This window comes from Staurois parvus, unplaced genomic scaffold, assembly GCF_062004578.1.
Source record: "Staurois parvus isolate SC_StPar_1 unplaced genomic scaffold, SC_StPar_1.0 ptg001729l, whole genome shotgun sequence".
Taxonomy (NCBI): Eukaryota; Metazoa; Chordata; class Amphibia; order Anura; family Ranidae; genus Staurois; species Staurois parvus.
Window position 1 is genome coordinate 35,087 of NW_028319525.1, and position 15,067 is coordinate 50,153.

The window sequence follows — 15,067 nt, forward strand, 5'->3', positions numbered from 1 at the left end:
CCCACTGATACCAATGATGGGACACTATTCCTCCCACTGACACCAATGATGGGGCACTATTCCCCCACTGACACCAATGATGGGACACTATTCCTCCCACTGACACCAATGATGGGGCACTATTCCTCCCACTGATACCAATGATGGGGCACTATTCCTCCCACTGACACCAATGATGAGCACTATTCCCCCCACTGATCCCAATGATGGGGCACTATTCCCCCCACTGATCCCAATGATGGGGCACTATTCCCCCCACTGATACCAATGATGAGCACTATTCCCCCCACTGATCCCAATGATGGGGCACTATTCCTCCCACTGACACCAATGATGGGGCACTATTCCTCCCACTGATCCCAATGATGGGGCACTATTCCTCCCACTGACACCAATGATGGGGCACTATTCCTCCCACTGATCCCAATGATGGGGCACTATTCCTCCCACTGATACCAATGATGGGGCACTATTCCTCCCACTGACACCAATGATGGGGCACTATTCCTCCCACTGATACCAATGATGGGGCACTATTCCTCCCACTGATACCAATGATGGGGCACTATTCCTCCCACTGACACCAATGATGGGGCACTATTCCTCACTGTTACCAATGATGGGGCACTATTCCTCCCACTGACACCAATGATGGGGCACTATTTCTCCCACTAACACCAATGATGGGGCACTATTCCTCCCACTGACATCAATGATGGGGCACCATTCCTCCCACCGACACCAAGGATGGGGCACTATTCCTCCCACTGACACCAATGATGGGGCACTATTCCTCCCACTGACACCAATGATGGGGCACTATTCCCCCCACTGACACCAATGATGGGGCACTATTCCTCCCACTAACACCAATGATGGGGCACCATTCCTCCCACCGACACCAAGAATGGGGCACCATTCCTCCCACCGACACCAATGACGGATCACTATTTTTCCCACTAAAACCAATGATGGGGCACTATTATTTTCTTCACTGACACAATGATGAGGCACTATTCCCTCCACTGACACCAATGTTGGGGCACTTATCCCTCCACTGACACCAATGATGGGTCACTATTCCCTCCACTGACACCAATGTTGGGGCACTTATCCCTCCACTGACACCAATGATGGGGCACTTATCCCTCCACTGACACCAATGATGGGGCACTATTCCCTCCACTGGCACAATAGTGGGGCACTATTCCTCCCACTGACACCAATGATGGGGCACTATTCCTCCCACTGACACCAATGATGGGGCACTATTCCTCCCACTGATACCAATGATGGGGCACTATTCCTCCCACTGACACCAATGATGGGGCACTATTCCTCCCACTGATACCAATGATGGGGCACTATTCCTCCCACTGACACCAATGATGGGACACTATTCCTCCCACTGATACCAATGATGGGACACTATTCCTCCCACTGACACCAATGATGGGGCACTATTCCTCCCACTGACACCAATGATGGGGCACTATTCCTCCCACTGACACCAATGTTGGGGCACTATTCCCTCCACTGGCACAATAGTGGGGCACTATTCCTCCCACTGACACCAATGGTGGGGCACTATTCCCCCCACTGATACCAATGATGGGGCACTATTCCTCCCACTGACACCAATGATGGGGCACTATTCCTCCCACTGACACCAATGATGGGGCACTATTCCTCCCACTGACACCAATGATGGGGCACTATTCCTCCCACTGACACCAATGTTGGGGCACTATTCCCTCCACTGGCACAATAGTGGGGCACTGTTCTTCCCACTAACACCAATGCTGAGGCACTGTTTACTCTCAATGACACCAGGGCATTTTCTGATCCCACTGCCCACAGTTTTGCCCCCCTAAAGCCTCAAGGACAGTAAACTGTCCCTTTGTTCAGAAGGTTTGGAGACCTCTGGTCTAGAACATTCTATGACACATCTATGACAGCAGACCTGGCCAGTATACGGTCCGCAGTCTATGAGCTGTATTAGGGGTATAGAGGACAATGCCATGATAGAGTAACCATTGTGTCCTGTTCCTGCAGAATGAGCTGGTTCACACAGACGTCATCCGGCTGTCGGTGGGGGAGTCTGCGGAGAACGGGGTGGAGGGGCTCCAGCTGCAGATGAATGGTAAGAGGCCTCAACTCTGGAATAATTCCCATGACTGGGAAACGTATTGTGTCATATACAGTGTGTCTGTTCTTCACTGACAGCCTACAGCTGGACGCAGGACCCCCATACTGATAGTGACTGACCCTCTAGGACTAGTCATCATTGCTGGTGTATATTACCTGTGAGAATACACAAAGATTTACTAACGCCTAGCTGACATTATTCATTGCTTGTGTGCTAATGGGACGTTCTTCAGGTACATAATGACAGGTTCTCTTGCTTACATGACTTTGCAGAAAAAGGTTATTGGAGCAAATTGTTCTCCAGATCTTCGGAATTACACACCTGTGGTATACAGCTATGGAGGGTCGTGTAGTACACCCCTATGGTATACAGCTATGGAGGGTCGTGTAGTACACCCCTATGGTATACAGCTATGGAGGGTCGTGTAGTACACCCCTATGGTATACAGCTATGGAGGGTCGTGTAGTACACCCCTATGGTATACAGCTATGGAGGGTCGTGTAGTACACCCCTATGGTATACAGCTATGGAGGGTCATGTAGTACACACCTGTGGTATACAGCTATGGAGGGTCGTGTAGTACACACCTGTGGTATACAGCTATGGAGGGTCGTATAGTACACCCCTATGGTATACAGCTATGGAGGGTCGTGTAGTACACACCTGTGGTATACAGCTATGGAGGGTCGTGTAGTACACACCTGTAGTATACAGCTATGGAGGGTCATGTAGTACACACCTGTAGTATACAGCTATGGAGGGTCGTGTAGTACACACCTGTAGTATACAGCTATGGAGGGTCGTGTAGTACACACCTGTAGTATACAGCTATGGAGGGTTGTGTAGTACACACCTGTGGTATACAGCTATGGAGGGTCGTGTAGTACACACCTGTAGTATACAGCTATGGAGGGTTGTGTAGTACACACCTGTGGTATACAGCTATGGAGGGTCGTGTAGTACACACCTGTAGTATACAGCTATGGAGGGTCGTGTAGTACACAGCTGTAGTATACAGCTATGGAGGGTTGTGTAGTACACACCTGTAGTATACAGCTATGGAGGGTTGTGTAGTGCACCCCTATGGTATATAGCTATGGAGGGTTGTGTAGTACACACCTGTGATATACAGCTATGGAGGGTCGTGTAGTACACACCTGTGGTATACAGCTATGGAGGGTCGTGTAGTACACGCCTGTAGTATACAGCTATGGAGGGTCGTGTAGTACACACCTGTGGTATACAGCTATGGAGGGTCGTGTAGTACACACCTGTAGTATACAGCTATGGAGGGTCGTGTAGTACACACCTGTGGTATACAGCTATGGAGGGTCGTGTAGTACACACCTGTAGTATACAGCTATGGAGGGTCGTGTAGTACACATCTGCGGTGTATATTTGGCTCCTTTCAGCAGTGGTGTATTGGTTACATACAGCCTGGGTGGATTATATGAGCTCTTGGAGGGTCAGATTGTCTCTGCCATTAACTGCTGTCACAGGCTGCTAACTGCTCCAATTATCAGCAATTTACTCATTAACTTCTCCTTCCATCCTCCAATGACACCGCAGTGCAGATCTCTCCTCTGTCATGCCCGGGGTCCCTGTCTGCCACTGCTGAGCAATGACGCTTCATATATCATGGGAGGAAAAGCAGATGTAGCCGACCTTAGCTGGGCCCCAAGGGCTGCGAGTCCATCATTTATTATATCATATGTGGGTTGTGTATTTCTGTAACCCTCCAGATCCTCTGCTCACCTTCCTTGGGCATCTCTACCCATTTCTCTCCAACTACTCACCTCTATTGGGCACCTGTACCCCGTCCTCTCCCACTCTTGACTTCCTTGGGGAACCTCTATGCCCTCCTTCCCCCAATGCTCACCTCACTGGTGCACATCTGCTCCTTCCTCTCCTAATGCTCATTTCCCTGGGGCACCTCTACTCATACCCATTCCTTTCCCACTGCCTCCCTGGGACACCTCTACATCTTCTTCTCTACTGCTCACCTCCCTGGGTCATCCCTACATCTTCTCTCCCACTGTCCACCTCCATGGGGCAACTCTACACCTTCTCTCCCACTGTCCACCTCCATGGGGCAACTCTACACCTTCTCTCCCACTGCCCACCTCCCTGGGACACCTCTACATCTTCTACTCTACTGCCCACCTCCCTGGGTCATCCTTGCACCTTCTCTCCCACTGTTCACCTCCATGGGGCAACTCTACACCTTCTCTCCCACTGCTCACCTCTCTGGGACATCCCTACACCTTCTTGTCCCACTGCTCACCTCTCTGGGACACCCCTACACCTTATTATCCCACTGCTCACCTCCCTGGGGCACCTCTACACCTTCTTGTCCCACTGCTCACCTCTCTGGGGCACACCTACACCTTCTCTCCCACTGCCCACCCCCCGGGGACACCCCTACACCTTCTCTCCCACTGCCCACCTCCCTGGGGCACACCTACACCTTCTCTCCCACTACTCACCTCCCTGGGGCACACCTACACCTTCTCTTCCACTGCCCACCTCCCTGGGACACCCCTACACCTTCCCTCTCACTGGTCACCTCCCTGGGACACCCCTACACCTTCTCTCCCACTGCTCACCTCCCTGGGGCACCCCTACATCTTCTCTCCCACTGCTCACCTCCCTGGGGCACCCCTACATTTTCTCTCCCACTGCTCACCTCCCTGGGACACCCCTACACCTTCTCTCCCACTGCTCACCTCCCTGGGGCACCCCTACATCTTCTCTCCCACTGCCCACCTCCCTGGGGCACACCTACATCTTCTCTCCCACTGCCCACCTCCCTGGGGCACCCCTACACCTTCTCTCCCACTACTCACCTCCCTGGGACACCCCTACACCTTCTCTTCCACTGCCCACCTCCCTGGGGCACCACTACACCTTCTCTCCCACTGCCCACCTCCCTGGGACACCCCTACACCTTCTCTCCCACTACTCACCTCCCTGGGACACCCCTACACCTTCTCTCCCACTGCCCACCTCCCTGGGGCACCCCTAGACCTTCTATCCCACTACTCACCTCCCTGGGACACCCCTACACCTTCTCTTCCATTGCCCATCTCCCTGGGGCACCCCTACACCTTCTCTCCCACTGCCCACCTCCCTGGGACACCCCTACACCTTCTCTCCCACTGCCTACCTCCCTGGGGCACCCCTACACCTTCTCTCCCACTGCCCACCTCCCTGGGACACCCCTTTACCTTCTCTTCCACTGCCCACCTCCCTGGGACACACCTACACCTTCTCTCCCACTGCCTACCTCCCTGGGGCACCCCTACACCTTCTCTCCCACTGCCCACCTCCCTGGGACACCCCTTTACCTTCTCTTCCACTGCCCACCTCCCTGGGACACCCCTACACCTTCTCTCCCACTACTCACCTCCCTGGGACACACCTACACCTTCTCTTCCACTGCCCACCTCCCTGGGACACCCCTACACCTTCTCTCCCACTACTCACCTCCCTGGGACACCCCTACACCTTTTTTCCCACTGCTCACCTCCCTGGGACACCCCTACACCTTTTTTCCCACTGCTCACCTCCCTGGGACACCCCTACACCTTTTTTCCCACTGCTCACCTCCCTGGGACACCTCTACACCTTCTCTTCCACTGCTCACCTCTCTGGGGCACACCTACACCTTCTTGTCCCACTGCTCACGTCCCTGGGACACCCCTACAGCTTCTAATCCCACTGTTCACCTCCCTGGGACACCCCTACACCTTCTCTTCCACTGTTCACCTCCCTGGGACACCCCTACACCTTCTCTTCCACTGCTTACCTCCCTGGGACACCCCTACACCTTTTTTCCCACTGCTCACCTCTCTGGGACACCCCTACACCTTCTCTACCACTGCTCACCTCCCTAGGACACCCCTACACCTTCTTATCCCACCGCTCACCTTCCTGAGGTGCTTCAAATCCACCACAGCCCCCACATCTCAGGACTGGAAAACCACAACATATTACATGTTTCTCATTGGGTTTAGATACAATTTAACAAGTGCATTTTCCCTACTTCTTTATGTAAGGGACGCCTGCTCTCATTTGGATCAATTTACATTGTGATTGCCTTAATATTTGTCTCCCTTCCTGGGAGTTGTAGATACCCATACTGACTGTGTGACTTGTCCTGTGAGCTATCAGTAATCTGCATCATAGAGACAGGCTGTATGGGCACAGTGAGAAGTCTGGAATGACCTGGAGGTCAGGGGAGAGGAGATGGAGACAGATCAATGCACACATTCCTGTATAAAATGATATTTATCACATCTCATGGCGCTGTGTACAATTTCCTGTCTGGCAGGCTGCGGGACGTCTTTCGATTTCCACAGGCAGATCGATTATCTTTTCCTGGTCGGGACAGAGGAAGGAAAGATCCATAAGGTAAGAAGCAAGGTCAGATGGGGAGGCTACACACATTTGTGTGTTTTATTTATATATATATATATATATATATATATATATATATATATATATATATATATATATATATATATATATATATATACAGTATCTCCCAGAAGTGAGTCTCTCCCTGAGATTTTTGTTCTGTCTTTTCATGTGACAACACTGAAGAAATGACACGTTGCTATAATGTGACGTAGTCAGTGTACAGCTTGTATAACATGTAAATTTTCTGTCCCCTCAAAATAACTCAACACACGCCATTAATGTCTAAACTGCTGGCAACAAAAGTGAGTCCACCCCTAAGTGACAAGGTCCAAACTGGGCCCAAAGTGTCAATATTTTGTGTGGCCACCATTATTTTCCAGCACTGCCTGTACCCTCTTGGGCATGGAGGTCTCCAGAGCTTCACAGGTTGACACTGGAGTCCTCTTCCACTCCTCCATGATGACATCACGGAGCTGGTGGATGTTAGAGACCTTGAGCTCCTCCACCTTCCGTTTTGAGGATGCCCCACAGATGCTCAATAGGGTTTAGGTATGGAGACATGCTTGGCCAGTCCATCACCTTTACCCTCAGCTTCTTTAGCAAGGCAGTGGTCATCTTGGAGGTGTGTTTGGGGTTGTTATCATGTTGGAAGACTGCCCTGCGGCCCAGTCTCCGATAGGGAGGGATCATGCTCTGCTTCAGTATGTCACAGTCCATGTTGGCATTCATGGTTCCCTCAATGAACTGTAGCCCCCTAGTGCCGGCAGCATTCATGCAGCCCCCAGACCATGACACTCCCACCACCATGCTTGACCGTAGGCAAGACACACTTGTCTTTGTATTCCTCACCTGGTTGCCGCCACACACGCTTGACACCATCTGAACCAAATCCATTTATCTTGGTGTCATCAGACCACAGGAGATGGTTCCAGTAATCCATGTCCTTAGTCTGCTTGTCTTCAGCAAACTGTTTGAGGACTTTCTTGTGCATCATCTTTAGAAGAGGTTTCCTTCTGGGACGACAGCCATGCAGACCAATGTGATGCAGTGTGCGGCGTATGGTCTGAGCACTGACAGGCTGACCCCCCCACCCCTTCACCCTCTGCAGCAATGTTGGCAGCACTCATACGTCTATTTCCCAAAGACAACCTGTGGATATGACGCTGAGCACGTGCACTCAACTTTTTTGGTGGACCATGGTGAGGCCTGTTCTGAGTGGAACCTGTCCTGTTACACCGCTGTATGGTCTTGGCCACCGTGCTGTAGCTCAGTTTCAGGGTCTTGGCAATCTTCTTATAGCCTAGGCCATCTTTATGTAGAGCAACAAATTTTTTTTTCCAGATCCTCAGAGAGTTCTTTGCCATGAGGTGCCATGTTGAACTTCCAGTGACCAGTATGAGAGTGAGAGCAATAACACCAAATTTAACACACCTGCTCCCCATTCACACCTGAGACTTTGGAACACTGAATAGTCACATGACCCCGGGGAGGGAAAATGGCTGATTGGGCCCAATTTCGACCTTGTCACTTAGGGGTGGACTCACTTTTGTTGCCAGCGGTTTAGACATTAATGGAAAATTTTCATGTTATACAAGCTGTACACTGACTGCGTCACATTGTAGCAAAGTGTCATTTCTTCAGTGTTGTCACATGAAAAGAATCAAATATTTACAAAAATGTGAGGGGGGGGACTCACTTCTGGGAGATACTGTATATAGATTTACATTTATACAATGCCTTGAAAAAGTCTTCCTCCCCCTTGAAATGTTCCACATCTTGTCATATTTCAACCAAAAACGTCCGTCCATGTATTTATTGGGATTGGATGAGATGGACCGACACAAAGTGGTACATAATTGTGAAGTGGAAGGAAAATGAGAAATGGTTTTCAACATTTTTGACAAATCGGCAGCATTTGTATTCAGCCCCCCCGGAGTCAATACTTTGTAGGACCCCCTTTGGCTGCAATCCAAGCTGCAAGTCTTTTTGGGGATGTCTCTCCCAGCTTTGCACATCTAGAAAGGGACATTTCTGCCCATTCTTCTTTGCAGAATCCCTCAAGTTCTGTCAGATTGGATGGAGATCATCTGGGAACAGCAATTTTCAGGTCTGTCCACAGATTCTCCATTGGATTTGGGTCTGGACTGTGACTGGGCCATTCTAACACATGAAGATGCTTTGATCTGAACCATTCCATTGTAGTTCTGGCTGGATGTTTCGGGTCGTTGTCCTGCTGGAAGGGGAACCTACGTCCCAATCTCAAGTCTTCTGCAGACTCTAACAGGTTTTCTTCTAAGTTTGTCCTGTATTTGGCTCCATCCATCTTCATATCAACTCTGACCAGCTTCCCTGTCCCTGCTGAAGAAAGCATTCCCACAACATGATGCTGCCACCACCATGTTTCACGGTGGGGATGGTGTGTTCAGGGTGATGTGCAGTGTTAGTTTTTGGCCACACATAGCGTGACCAGAGCCCCTTCTTCCACATGTTTGCTGTGTCCCCCACATGGCTTCTCACAGACTGCAAAAATGGCTTTCTTCTTGTCACTCTTCCATAAAGGCCAAAGGCCAAGCTTATTCAGTTACTGTCAGTGAAGGGAACTTGGAAAGGAAATTTTCCTTTAAGGATGAGAGATGCTCTTTATTTCACATTTAGGACAATGAAGACAGGTATAAATAGCCATGAAGGGAGCCGGAACAACTGTGCAAGACAGTAGGGGAGGAGCCGGTACACCTGTGCAAGACAGTAGGGGAGGAGCCGGTACACCTGTGCAAGACAGTAGGGGAGGAGCCGGTACACCTGTGCAAGACTGAAGGGGAGGAGCCGGTACACCTGTGCAAGACTGAAGGGGAGGAGCCGGTACACCTGTGCAAGACTGAAGGGGAGGAGCCGGTACACCTGTGCAAGACTGAAGGGGAGGAGCCGGAACAACTGTGCAAGACTGAAGGGGAGGAGCCTGTACACCTGTGCAAGACTGAAGGGGAGGAGCCGGTACACCTGTGCAAGACTGAAGGGGAGGAGCCGGTACACCTGTGCAAGACTGAAGGGGAGGAGCCGGTACACCTGTGCAAGACTGAAGGGGAGGAGCCGGTACACCTGTGCAAGACTGAAGGGGAGGAGCCGGTACACCTGTGCAAGACTGAAGGGGAGGAGCCGGTACACCTGTGCAAGACTGAAGGGGAGGAGCCGGAACAACTGTGCAAGACTGTAGGGGAGGAGCCGGTACACCTGTGCAAGACTGAAGGGGAGGAGCCGGTACACCTGTGCAAGACTGAAGGGGAGGAGCCGGTACACCTGTGCAAGACTGAAGGGGAGGAGCCGGAACAACTGTGCAAGACTGTAGGGGAGGAGCCGGTACACCTGTGCAAGACTGTAGGGGAGGAGCCGGTACACCTGTGCAAGACTGAAGGGGAGGAGCCTGTACACCTGTGCAAGACTGAAGGGGAGGAGCCGGTACACCTGTGCAAGACTGAAGGGGAGGAGTCGGTACACCTGTGCAAGACTGAAGGGGAGGAGTCGGTACACCTGTGCAAGACTGAAGGGAGGAGCCGGTACACCTGTGCAAGACTGAAGGGGAGGAGCCGGTACACCTGTGCAAGACTGAAGGGGAGGAGCCGGTACACCTGTGCAAGACTGAAGAGGAGGCCAGAGCGACGATTTAAAACTGCTCTTTGTGTGAGAACACTGTGGAGTAATTGCCCCAGCTCTGTAGTGTTGGGCAGTTTTTCATACAGCCGCTGGCTCTTCCTCTTCTCACAACAGCTGAACCTTTGGTACATTGGTCCTTGAATCAGTTTCCCTCACCCTCCTGAGTACAGACCCCCAGCTCAAATACTTACCTTCCTCCTCAATCATCGCTGTGTGGCCCCCACCTGGCGCACATCCTTACACCCCGGGCGCACCGATCCTGACTTTGAAACAGTGAAGTCACTTAGAAATCAATGCGTCTCTGACCAAGTCGGAACCGCACCGATATGACCATTCTAATTGCGGACAATAGGGGGCGACTTGCCATGCGATTTGTAAGTTGTATGCCATGCAGATTGCATGTCAAGTTGCACCCAGTGTGACCGGGGACTTACCAACAAAATCGTCCTCTTCTTGATGAGCATGCATGCCGCAGCCCTATTCATTCCTACAGTGGACTGCCCAGGGCCACCATGACTACATCTTACCCCAAGGAATGAATGGTGACAGAAGACATGAGGGAGGGGGGCAGAGTGACCATCGCAGTTGTCCTGTATTTGATAAGGAAATGTTGGCCTCTGATTGCTGCAGCGGCAGCATTTCCTGTTGGAGTGACAGGTCTCCTAGATGCCCCCACCAACCAGTCCTCAGGACAAGTCTATGTCCCTCAGAGGATCTTCAGAGCGATGCCTTGCCTCCAGCTTGTTTCCAGCTCAGTGGGACTACAATCTGCTTACATACAGTATACATGTATTCCCTAGTGCTAGGACCTCCAGTGCACTGCGTTACTGGTTGTGGGGGCAATAGTAGCGCAATGTGATTGCCATGTCCTTTAACAGACATTTATAAAATTGGTAGGGATCTAAAAAGTTACAGTTTGTATTAAAAAAAAATTCTATTTTCTTTATTTAAAGTGTTACTAAACCCCGGACCCTACATTCAGTATATCTGCTTTCCCAGGACCCTACATTCAGTATATCTGGTCTCCCTGGACCCTGAATTCACTATATCCGCTCTCCCCGGACCCCGCATTCACTATATCTGGTCTCCCTGGACCCTGCATTCACTATATCTGGTCTCCCTGGACCCTGCATTCACTATATCTGCCCCCCCCCCCGACCCTACATTCAGTATATCTGCTTTCCCGGGACCCTACATTCAGTATATCTGCTTTCCCGGGACCCTACATTCAGTATGTCCGCTCTCCCCGGACCCCGCATTCACTATATCTGGTCTCCCTGGACCCTGCATTCACTATATCTGGTCTCCCTGGACCCTGCATTCACTATATCCACTCTCCCTGGACCCTTCATTCACTATATCTGGTCTCCCCAGACCCGGCATTCACTATATCTGGTCTCCCCGGACCCTGCATTCACTATATCCGCTCTCCCCGGACCCTGCATTCACTATATCCGCTCTCCCCGGACTCCGCATTCACTATATCCGCTCTCCCCAGACCCTGCATTCACTATATCTGGTCTCCCCGGACTCCGCATTCACTATATCCGCTCTCCCCGGACCCTGCATTCACTATATCCGCTCTCCCCGGACCCTGCATTCACTATATCCACTCTCCCCGGACCCTGCATTCACTATATCCGCTCTCCCCGGACTCCGCATTCACTATATCCGCTCTCCCCGGACTCCGCATTCACTATATCCGCTCTCCCCGGACTCCGCATTCACTATATCCGGTCTCCCCGGACCCTGCATTCACTATATCCGCTCTCCCCGGACTCCGCATTCACTATATCTGGTCTCCCCGGACCCCGCATTCACTATATCTGGTCTCCCCGGACCCTGCATTCACTATATCTGGTCTCCCCGGACCCTGCATTCACTATATCAGCTCTCCCCGGACCCTGCATTCACTGTATCTGGTCTCCCCGGTCTCCCACAGTACACAGAACATGGAAATGCAATTAATTTAGTAAAAATAAATTGCTAAATTCCTTTTCTCATCAGCAGTATATAGTAGTTCTAAGACTTCTATTAGTGTCCAGCAGAGCACTGGTTAAAGCTTGAAGGAGGAGTTTTCTCCTCTGCCTGTCCTATGAGGCTGCAGCACCCCTGACTCTCTGTCTGGACAGTGCTGATTGGCCCTGTGCTGATCACATGCACTCTCCATAAGCAAGAAAAAAACCTAGCAATACAAACTAAACTGAGCATGTGCAGAGTGACTCCTAGAGCTCTGTACTATTAGCAGATGGATTGGGGACAGTAGAAGAAGGGGAGGATCAGAGAAGTCAGGATCAATTAGCCTTTTTGCACAATGTGGAGGATTAACCCCTTAGGTTCCATAATGAGTATAACAAGAATGCTTTACTGCATCTTCATACTGATTGTACTGTTGTGGGTTTAGTAACACTTGAAGGATCATATATGTGGAAATGAAACTGCCATAGGGAGGCAAAGAGCTGCACAAAGTGCTGGCGTTATATAAATGCTGTAGAATATTGGGATACTGTCTTTTATTGGAAAGTGGGGAGAAGGGAGAGATCTTAAATGGGAGTCAACCATTGTGTTTTTATCAATATTATATAAATGTGTTCTTATACATTTTGGTGTAAGAAATGAGAATAAGTTACTTTTTTATTGTTTTGTAAATCTATTTTTGGTGGTTTAGGCCCCTTTCACACGGGGGTGTTCTGTACGTCCGTTTTTCATCTATCCGTTTACGGATGAAAATCGGACACCCATGTATTCCTATGGGATGTAAATGGATGATCATATATTTACATCTCCTAGATTGTAAGCTCCCAGGATCAGGCCCTCCTATCCCTCTTGTATTGAACTGTATTGTTGCTGTATTGTCTCCCGTTATATTGTAAACGCTGAGCAACCTGTTGGCGCCATAAATCCTGTATAATAATAATCTGTTAATGTCCGCATCCGTTAACATCCGTTTTTTTGAATGGAATAAAACCCTATTTTTTTCTGTTCAAAAAAACAGAATGGATGAAAAACATATGTAAATGGGTGAAAAACTGATTTAAACGGATGAAAACTGATGTAAACGGATGAAAACTGATGTAAACGGATGAAAACTGATGTAAACGGATGAAAACGGATGTAAACGGATGAAAACGGATGTAAATGGATGAAAAACGGATGTAAATGGATGAAAACGGATGTAAATGGATGAAAAACATATGTAAATGGATGAAAATGGATGTAAATGGATGAAAAACGTATGTAAATGGATGAAAAAGGATGTAAACGGATGAAAAACGAATGTAAATTGATGTAAATAGATGAAAAAGGATGTAAATGGATGAAAAAGTGATGTAAATGAATAAAAAGGGATGTAAATGGATGAAAACAGATGTAAATAGTTGAAAAATTATGTAAACGGATGAAAAACTGATGTACATGTATGAAAAGATGTAAACGGATGAAAAAGGACATAAACGGATGAAAAGCTGATGTAAATGGTTTAACCACTTGCCGCCCTGCCACTGTAGAAATACGGCGGCAGGGGCAGGCCAAACCACGTTTTAAAACGTGTGTTTTGTAAACAGGTAGGAGGTGCGCCGCCGCTGCCCTACCTGTCCCGCCGATCACAGCCGAGGATGTCAGTCGCTGGGTCACAGCTGGTCCTTACCGGCTATCTCCCGGCGATCGGTGGCAGTCAGTGACAGAGAGCACAGCTGCAGTAGCTGTGCTTTCTGTCAGTTCCCTGACAGCTCGAGGACAAGCTGATCCGGACAGAAGAGTTTCTCTCTCCCGATCAGCGGTGTCCCCGTGCAGCACACACCCCGCCCCCTAGTAAAACACTCCCCCTCACACAGGTAACCCTTCCCTGCAAAATAAAGTTAACCCCTTCCTCCCCAGTGCCATTAGTACAGTGTCAGTGTTTTTTTTTTTTTGCACTGATCACTGTATTGGTGTCACTGGGGATGTCAGTGACCCCAAGTCAGTACCTCCCAGTCTCAAAATGTCCGCCGCAGTCCCGCCATAAGTCACTGATCGCCGCCATTATTAGTATAAAAAAAAACTAAAAATCCCAGTATCTTTCCCGCCATTTGTAAACGTTATAACTTTCACGTAAACCAATTAATTTACAAATTTGATTTTTACATTTTTTTTACTGGACATGTTTTATAGCAAAAAGTCCAAAATATTGTTTTTTTTCCTCAAAATTGTCAGCCTTTTTTTTTATAGCGCAAAAAATAAAAACCGCTCAGGTGATCAAATACCACCAAAAGAAAGCTCAATTTGTGGGGAAAAAAAGGATGTAAATTTCATTTATGTACCGTATTGCATGACCGCGCAATTGTCCGTTAAACTAGCGCAGCGCTGTATAGCAGAAAAATGGTGTAAATTGCAGTATCTATACCATAGTTTGTAGACGCTATAACTTCACACAAAGCAATCAATATACACTTATTGGGATTTTTTTTACCAAAAACATGGAGCAGAATACATTTTGGCCTAAATTTATAACCAACTTTGAGTTTACTATATATTTTTTATAGCTGAAAGTAAAAAATATTGTTTTTCTTCAAAATGTTTGGCCTTTTTTTGTTTATAGCGTGAAAAATAAAAAGCGCACAGATGATCAAATACCACCGAAAGAAAGCTCTATTTGTGTGAAAAAAAGGACGTAAATTTCGTTTGGGTGCAGCATTGCATGACCGCGCAATTATCAGTTGAATTAGTGCAGCGCCGAGTAGCAAAAAGAGGCGTGGTCATTAAGGGGGGTAAATCCTCTGGAGGACAAGTGGTTAAAGCAGACGTAAACGGATGAAAAGCTGATGAAAATGGATGAAAAACGGATGTAAACGGATGAAAAAGGATGTAAAT

The 15,067-nt window shown here is 49.0% G+C and overlaps 1 protein-coding gene across 1 annotated transcript in view; it reads left to right on the forward strand.

Moving 5' to 3' along the window:
* LOC149434592 (dynein axonemal intermediate chain 1-like) overlaps positions 1-15,067 on the forward strand; it is a 187,017-nt gene that overhangs the window by 23,978 nt on the left and 147,972 nt on the right. Inside the window, exons 4-5 of the mRNA XM_089663603.1 lie at positions 2,056-2,143; positions 6,483-6,562. Coding sequence (XP_089519729.1) covers positions 2,056-2,143; positions 6,483-6,562 — 168 coding nt within the window. The remainder of the gene's footprint in view (positions 1-2,055; positions 2,144-6,482; positions 6,563-15,067) is intronic.